At 47.6% G+C, this 8697-nt stretch overlaps 1 protein-coding gene across 5 annotated transcripts; it reads right to left on the minus strand.

Moving 5' to 3' along the window:
• Positions 1 to 2235: 2235 nt before the first annotated feature.
• LOC119317136 (DNA-binding protein EMBP-1-like) lies at positions 2236 to 7513 on the minus strand. 5 transcript variants are annotated; one of them, XM_037591543.1, is made up of 10 exons: positions 7056 to 7513; positions 6800 to 6923; positions 6587 to 6693; positions 6431 to 6488; positions 6277 to 6328; positions 5817 to 6052; positions 4804 to 4926; positions 4586 to 4667; positions 4329 to 4471; positions 2236 to 2665 (listed from the first exon to the last, which is right to left on the minus strand). In XM_037591543.1, the coding sequence occupies exons 1-9, from the start codon at positions 7085 to 7087 to the stop codon at positions 4383 to 4385; spliced, it is 903 nt and encodes a 300-aa protein (XP_037447440.1). In that variant the 5' UTR covers positions 7088 to 7513; the 3' UTR covers positions 2236 to 2665; positions 4329 to 4382. The 5 variants fall into 5 exon arrangements, with proteins under 5 accessions (XP_037447440.1, XP_037447439.1, XP_037447441.1 ...); XM_037591542.1 differs by having other exon boundaries at positions 6235 to 6328; XM_037591544.1 differs by lacking the exon at positions 4804 to 4926 and having other exon boundaries at positions 6235 to 6328.
• Positions 7514 to 8697: the final 1184 nt, after the last annotated feature.

The following is an 8697-nucleotide window of genomic DNA, read 5'->3' on the forward strand; positions in this document are numbered from 1 at the left end:
ATTAGCGAAATATTTGAAAGCTGGGCAAATATTGGCCTGGACCATTGGCCGTTGCCGCCGCAGGAGGGGGTGTGCCGTGGGCGATGTTGTGACATGCCGTGGACGGCCGCGGGTGACCTCAGGCAGCGCTGAGGTGCGCCGAGCGCTCGGGGTCATAGCACCGCCGCATCGCGAGGATGCAAACTATGGTTGCTAGGGCCGCCACCGGGACGTCGAGGACACGGCACCGCGAGCTGAGCACCGGAGGGCGTCGCAGCCTGTGCCGTACCTGTGACTGTTTCCACCGTCAGCCGTATACCGCCTATAGTGGCGCTGGGGGTGTCGGCGGTATCGCGCGCTAGGAGGCACTGCCGGTTGGAGCCGACTGCCGTCGCTCCCTCGCGCCGGTTTACCAGGGGGCGGCACCGCTCCATGCAGACCGTTGGTCGCCGCATGCGCCAGACACGTCACCGCCGGGAGCAGAGGCATTGACGCCAGGGGCCACCACGCGCACTGGCGCTAGCCGTGCCTCCAGTGGGTCGGTGCCGTCAAGGTCACCGTCGCGTCAAGGGCATCGTGCGTGCGTGTGCCGGAGGGCAACGCTGACGGGTCAGATGAGGGCCATTTCCTCGGGCCCCGCCGATCTGCGCGGATGCGAGCCGAGGGCCGCGTCGTTCGCTCGGGAGCGTCACCGCGGTCTTCCATGCCGCATCGTGGTTGGAGGCAGTCCTCACGGTCGCCGAGGCGACCATCTGCGGCATGCGCAGGGAACTGTGGGAGGGCCAAGCCGACGGCCATGCTCGCGCAACGCCGGTCGGGAGGACCGGTGCGGGTTGCGTTGAGGCCGCCGCTTCCACGACGTGCTTACGGTAGCGCTCCATCGCGATGGCTCGCCGTCCCGGTCGGCAAACAACCAAGACTAGTACTCCCTCCGTTCGAAATTACTCGTCCAAAAAATGAATGTATCTAGATGTATTTTAGTTATAGTTACATCCATTTTTGTGACAAGTAATTCCGAACGGAGGGAGTACTCCGCAATGGTTAGTTCATCCATTCAAAACTAGTACGTGGTCAAAACCAATCAATTCATGCATTCATTTAGTGAGTGGATATGCAAACCGGGTCCATTTGACGGATCTGATTCCGCATCTCTGTGAGGAGATCGGCCGTGCTTGCCGCCATCGCCGATTTCCAAATCTGGTGTGTAACTGCCGCCTCACCCTTTTTCCTCTTGATGTACGCCGATCGAGTCCGGAGCCGTGCCTGAGTCGCCGCCGCAGCGCACCGGCCGCGTCCGGGAGGGATCGCGCCCAGCGCGTCGCACGCCGATGTCGATGCATCCGTGCTGCTGCGTGCGATGCAATGGCGAGAGCCAAAAGTATACTAATTCCATTGCTAACCGCCGCTGGCCGCAAAGGGCCTGTGCATGAACGAGGCCCTGTTCACTTCGCGTCGAGGATCGCGCAGCGCCGGGCTTCTTGTCGAGGGCTGTGCCGTTTCCAGTTCTTTCATCTTCGCCGAGTCGCTCAGGGAAGAGCGTGCTGATAATGTGTTGAAAAAAAACTAAAGATAAGGAGACACACAAGTAAAAGTGAATAGTTGTTCTCATTGATGATGACATTTACACACATATATATATAGCCCCCGAAGAGGTACGACCAGAGGGATGGGAGGCAACCGCCTCGGTTAGGAAAAGCAGGGATTAATAGAATTTATTAAATCCTAACAGACTCATTGTCCTCTTTCCATTCACCATTGTCATCCAACAGTCTACGAATATAGTTCCTTTTCTTCTTTTTTTTTGAACTTTAGTTCCCTTTCTTCTTGATACAATAAGGAGGAATTTTACAACGCTTGGAAATATTGACAGCCGTTCATTGGTTCGGATCCAATGGTTAAATATTCAAAAATAACTGTTACACGGAACCTAAATAGTGGGCCAGGAACTGATTTTGAAAATTAGTCTGGGGATACTTATTCCTGCCTATACCGTAATTTGTTCAATAACAAGTCAAATTGACACTAAGATGAATACAAAAGGATGTATGTAAGATCTCACATCCATAAATATCCAATGGATTTTGTGCATCTACACTCTACCGGCATTACGAAAGATGAGCAACTCTAGTTGAGAGTTGAAAACCAAAGTGCTCATATTCAAATGTAAGTCATATCAGTGCACAAGCACATTACCTCCAAACTGAAGTTTGAATTTGGACAACACCGAAAGAGATATTAGTGGCAACATTCACCATGTAGATGACAATATCACATTGTCCTATTCTCTACTATCACAGTAAAGCTACAAGAGACATTGCTGAAGATTAAGCTTCCAACTTGATCTGACAACAATGGTTACAACTAATAAGTAACTATTTTATAAAATCACTACATCATGAAAATGACATACACAGATGAACCATGAAAAAATAGTACTGAAAGACATGTATGCAAGAATTTCTTAAAAGCTTGATCATTGCATTGCAAGAGCTAACTTCTCCTAGTTCGGCAAGAGAGTCAAAGCAAGAAGCCCTAGTTGATTGGTTCGTGCCTAACACCTTCCCTGCTCTGACCGACACAAAACAATTGTAGGTTGATGCCGCCACCCATCATCCAAGCTCGCTTTCTTCTGCTTTACTTTGTTCATGCCACCTCCCAATCATATCAACAGATGAGTCGATTACCCCTACAATTCAAAGTTTTAGTCTGAAAATACACCGCATGTTGTAAGACTGCTTTTCTAAAATTCATCCATAAAAAGGAATGATCAACCGGTTTTAATATTGCACCAACCTCCGATGCGCAACCATGTATGCATATGTCTAAAAAACATGGGAGGAAATATCGCTTTGGACTAAAAACAAAAACTTATATATAACATTCCATGGTAGATGATTGGTAAAAAGGAACAAACAAACCATTTAATGAGAAGGAATAAACTAACAACCATTTCTAAATTGTAAAAGAAACTAAGACTCCCCTTCTACTTGGCTAGTTAAATATAAATTCATGCGACCCGTGCTCCACCCTCTTATAGACCAACCGACACCCTTTAGCACCACAGTAAGTTTCTCTCTCTACCTCAACCCCTCTCTCTCTCTCTCTCATAATCAACATCGGGTGTCTCTCCCTCCGTCTTCAAATTCAATTCACTGTTTTTTTCAATAGTGAGTTTGATGAAATTATGAAAAAAATCCTTACTTTCTAGACATGCATACACCATGGGATGTGTAGGAGCAAATTAATTGAATAGGAGAAATATCATGATTTTATTTCAACTTGATCAAGTTGACCACTCCGCCGCCGCCGGATTGGGGCCACACCGTCCAAGTTGACCACTCCGCCACCACCGCAACACTTCGCCACCGTAACCGAGATGTCATGGTCCACCCAAGACCTGCACATGCAAAAGCACATAACCCATCTACCAGCATCCCCACGGCTTAGAGCATACCGAGCTCACTCCATGCCTGACCAAGGGGCATCAGAACCGCACATCGCAGCCGTCAGGCCACTCCCAGCAGATGCCTGTGCCATGGCCATGCGACCCAGATCGGGATCATCCAGCCCACGCCTCCGCCTCCATCACCTGGCCGAGCTCCACCACGCCGCCATGGCCTAGCCGCTATGTTGCCGCCTTGTCCCGCACAGTCGCCTCCAGGAGGAGCCACCGCGCCAAGACGTTCTCCTTCCACGAGCCCCAGCCGCGCACCTCCTCTCCGCTGCGAATCCCCGCCGTGTGCCATTACACCAACTCCAAATTCCGTCAAGAGCAGCTCCACGAGCCACACCACTGTGAGGGTCACTCCCAACCAACGCGAGTGTGCGCGAACCAGATCCCGCCGCCACCAGCCGCCAATGGGCTCTGCCCACCGATGGCGGCGATGGGGGAGGAGGGAGAGGGGGGCGGCGTGTGACGGCAGTTAGTGTTTCCGCCCAAGCCACCCCTAGAGAGCGACGCAGCGGAGAGAAAGGGCTTGCGGCCACACCATAAAACCCCCAACCTTATTTTTTATGTTATTTGGGGAGGTAGATACCGCAATTTTGGAGCGTATACACCACTGATACAAGCTCCTTGTTGTTTAATTGTATTTCAATGTACAGAGAAATATATATCACTCAAGGATGCTTGAATAGCTAGATTCACAAATCTTAAGATTTTTTAAGCATGCACACATACCTTCTTTGTACCATGTTAACAACAGGAATCTAAAAGCAAATGCACCATTGCAGCATTTATGTAATTAATTTATCCACACTTATACATTTTCAAACGGGCACACAGTCAAAACTTATGACCTTTTCTAATCTATTGGATAATGAAGATGCCGAGATGCTGGAATTCTAACCTTCAAAAAACTCCCAATCGCCAATCTGTATGCACCAATACATGGGCATTCTAGCTACTTCTTCTTGGAGTAACCTGCGACCAAACAGCCATTCGTGCACATCTTCTCTGAAGTTTGAGGCAGCAGGTGCTCTACTACAGGGACTGTGACATTAGAAGGATTAAGATTCTCTATTGTTCTTGTCTAAAACCAGAGAGGAATAAGAATAATAATATTGGACCAAGGCTGTTACAAACTAATGGTAGGATAAAATTTACGTCTCGGGCTTCGATCTGGATGCGGCTCGGGCGCTTCGACCTGGATGCTCAGGGTAGTCACAACGCTAGGGCCCTCTGACTGCTGCATTTTATCATCGTGACTTAGTATTTTACCCCGCATTAATCAGAAAACCATTGGTTACAGTCAGCAGAAGAATTTGAGTTATGAAAATAACTTTTCCATCAAGGGCATGGCCAGAGAGGGGTGAGGCATTCACCATCAGCTGTTTATTTTCTGTTTCCATGGTTTTGCAGTCCTTAAGCTGGCCGAGTTCTGATCTAAGCGTGCCGTTCGCTGCGGTCAGCTCACTTACCTTCTGGGCTAGCTCTTCGCATTCTTGCTAGGTAGCATAAGAAGAAATCGAGATCAATTAGTATACTGTTTCAATGGTGAAATTTAATTTATACCATCAAATAATCTTAAGTTAATTCATTTGCTGGCCTAGAAAATCGATACAGTGTTGTCTTACTTGCCTAAACTGGATATGTTTCGCTGTTCAGCTGAGTTCAGAATGTCAAATATATTCTCCCCAGAAGATAATTTTAGCAACATGCAGGTAATAGCTCATAGGAACACTTGACTAAACATCCCTACTGTAATCAAGTCCAGTTAAAACAAATCAAGTATATTAGGCAGCATTGCTCAAGAACCAGTAGAAAGTATATTCTAATTAAAATTCTGGAAGCCTGAGATGATCCCAGATGGCCAAAACTTTTAGTGATTGCATACTTCCCTATGAAGCCATCGCTTTAAATTTCTGAAACAACAAAAATGGGGATTGTTTCAGACATTATGTCCAGCATAACCTATCTGGAGCACTCTCATGCGGAGAGATCGTTGTGCGGACCTAACTTAACAGTCAAACGTCCATAACGTTGAACCTAAATTTTATAACTATCATTTCTCTACTTCTAGTGCCAGTGTGCCACACACTCACCGGGAAATAAACAAGTGCAGGAAAGTATGGTTGTTATAATCATATAAGATGCAATCTGAAAAACATTTACATGCTATTTGTCACCACATTTTTATAAAAGAGGGCTAAAGTAAAACCAAGTTGCAAGTAAATGCACTATTTGTATTTTCCAAAATGAGAGGAAAACTACTATTCATTCATGACAATTACCAATTTTACCACGCTCTCAAAAATCATGACAGTGCAGAGGCTGGAGGTCTGGAAGAAACAGAGACCTTCCTTTGAAGAAAAGAATTCATAACGGAAAACTATACCATCTGAGACAGTGAAGCGTTACTCTGGGAAGAAGCTGCGGCATTCACCTCCCCCTGTACTATGGAGGATGGAGAAGCGCTCAAGGGATCCATCCCAATATTCAAGTTCGGTGCAGCACTGGTGAGTGCCGCCCTCCCAGGTGCCAAAACCAACAGTTTGGATGTAGACCTCTCCTTGTCTTCCAATGGCGGCTCGGTTACAGCATTCTGCACTGTGGCAGCCTGAGATGGCTCACCTGAAAATGCCAACTGTCATTCTCACATACTACCAACATAGACAAACTACTCCATTACAGCACTCTCATGGTGCCCGCACAAGGATGCGAACCGACACAATGACACAAATCCAAGCCCACTTCTTCCTTTTTACCAAGTGTAACGGGTACTGTCATTGTCTTTCCAAACTAACCCATCATACCTTGTATCCAGGAATTATGGTTTGTGATAACTGATAACCCATCTTCTGTATTTGCAGCGCCGGACTTCCTCCTCTTCGCGGATGATGATGAGCCCTGGACAGAATACATAAGCATACGTGAAATTGTGGATCAACCAAAACTAACAATCAAATATTGCTAGAAAAAGCATAATCCAGACAATGCCAAACGAGGCACCTTCTGATTGGCGCCCGTATCTCCCTTCTCCAATGACCCCTGGCTCCCGGCATCGCCGCTGTGCAAGCCATATCAGTTGATTTCAGTTCAGCCTACCCGGCCAACAGACAAACAAGAGCACACCGCACACATGCAAGCACAGAAACCACGCCATACCTCCCGGAGCTGAAATTGATCTCGCCAGAAGGGACACATCGTGTCTTCCCCACCCTCTTCCCTTTCCCTGCCGCCGAGACAGACTCGCCGGCCATGTAAGGCACCCCCTGCACAGAGCAGAATGCAGCAGACAATTTCACAACACGGACGCACAACGTACGGTCAGGTCCAATGCGCTAGAATATAAACGAGGGAGGGGAGCTCGGCATTTACCGCGACCATGGAGGCGTGCGCGTGCGCGTAGTACGCCGCCGCAGGGTGGTGGTACATGAGGAACGACACCGGCGCGCCATACGCGGCCCCCGGCCCGGCCGCCACCAGGCCGTGCTGCTGCGTCCTGCCGCGAAAGAGGAAAGAAAACTGATCAGAACTCAAAGCCCGCCATCAACAAGGCAACGCCACCACTAGCGCCGCGCCGCGGGTCTGCGGCTCCGGAGCGGCTCTATGAGAGGAGGATCGCATCGCGTACCTGGGCCTGCGGCGGCAGCGGCCACGCGGCATAGGGGATCCCGGCGGCGGAGGCGGCGGCCGCGTAGTAGGCGTGCATCGAGGCGGCCCACTCCGTGTGGGTTGGGGGTGGCTGGCGGCGGGGCTCGCCGAGCCTGGAGACGAAGGGCGCACGCAGCAGCGGCCACAGCTGAGCCCATCGCGGCTCGGGCCCGAGCTGTGCGTGGCAGTGGATCCGCGGTGGCGTCGGCGTCCTGGGGATCCTGATCCGCAACGGGCGACGTATCCGAGGCACCGGTGGTGGCGGTGTCCTCGTGATCCACGACGGCCGCGTCTGCCTGGATCGGCATCGGCGGATCCAGCTGCGTATCCTCGGGAAACGAGGAGGAGCGGATCGGAGGGCGACGGCAGCGAGATCGCACGAGAGGACGGCGGCTCTGTGTCCTCGACGGATCGATAGGAGCGGTTTTTTGCGGGGTGTTTTTTCGCTGCGTGCGTGGGATGGGGTGGGATGGGTACCAAAAAAACCAAGTAAGGTGAGACAAAAATAAAACTCGAAACGTGATCAAATGAGACATTAAGAGTAGAGACTAGTAGAATGCCCGTGCGTTGCCACGGGCTTCTGAAATAGTTTGTTAAAGACTGAAATCGTATAAAGATACATGCTAAATTTTACAGGTAAAGACAATATAACACAGTCACAATTGCATAATAATTAAACTCCATTTTACTTGTAATGTAAAACTGATCACGAGATAGCAAATTGACAATGAGTATATATAAACTGATGATCCAACCAAAAATCTATTATAAATTATTGAGATTTATTTAATACGCTTAAGAAATAATGTGTCATATATAAATAATATGTCATCTGACAACCCTATTAAAAAAGATGTTGCATTTCTTTCGGAGCAAACAACCAACTATAATGTTGATATATAAATAATATGTCATCTGAAATTTCTTAAATTATTTTATTTTTTAATATTTTTTGAGAATTTTTAATTTATTTATATAGGGTAAGGAAATTTGTCCGACAGAAGATAAAAACATGGAAGCGGTCCAACATAAATCAAGTATATTCGGTTTCTTCTCTCAAGATTTTGATTTTTTTTGTGATACTCTAAACATATCTGTTTTTTCTTTTTTTCACCTAACTTTTTTTAAAAGGTTTTCACCTAACCTATTATCACTATACGGCCAGTCCATAGTCTTCTCACTCTAAACGTTATCCACTCCCCTCCCCGTGTCGCTCTCCTCCTCTTCCCCGCATCCCTGATGGCCATAAGATGACCTGCATATTACGGAATTTAAATACTCCCTTCGATCCAAATTAATTGCCGCTAAAGTTGTACTTAATGAGAGTTAATTATTTTGAATCTAAGTGAGTATATTCAATAAAAAGTTATCAATTTTTATATAAAATTATTATTTATATAAAAAAATTAAAAATCATCCAATGATATTACCGTAACAAGTCCCGACGATAAAAAAAATCACACTCACGCTGCTGAATCGGACGCCGTAGAAAAGAATGAACTTTTTTAGATTTTGTTTTTGACTTGAACAACGTTGCACTCACTCACTATCTCTTTGGTAACCGTCTAATACGTGTATATTGAAAAAAGAACGTCACAGTCATCCTCCCCACCGCCCCCACA

The sequence above is a fragment of the Triticum dicoccoides genome, chromosome 6A, assembly GCF_002162155.2.
Source record: "Triticum dicoccoides isolate Atlit2015 ecotype Zavitan chromosome 6A, WEW_v2.0, whole genome shotgun sequence".
Taxonomy (NCBI): Eukaryota; Viridiplantae; Streptophyta; class Magnoliopsida; order Poales; family Poaceae; genus Triticum; species Triticum dicoccoides.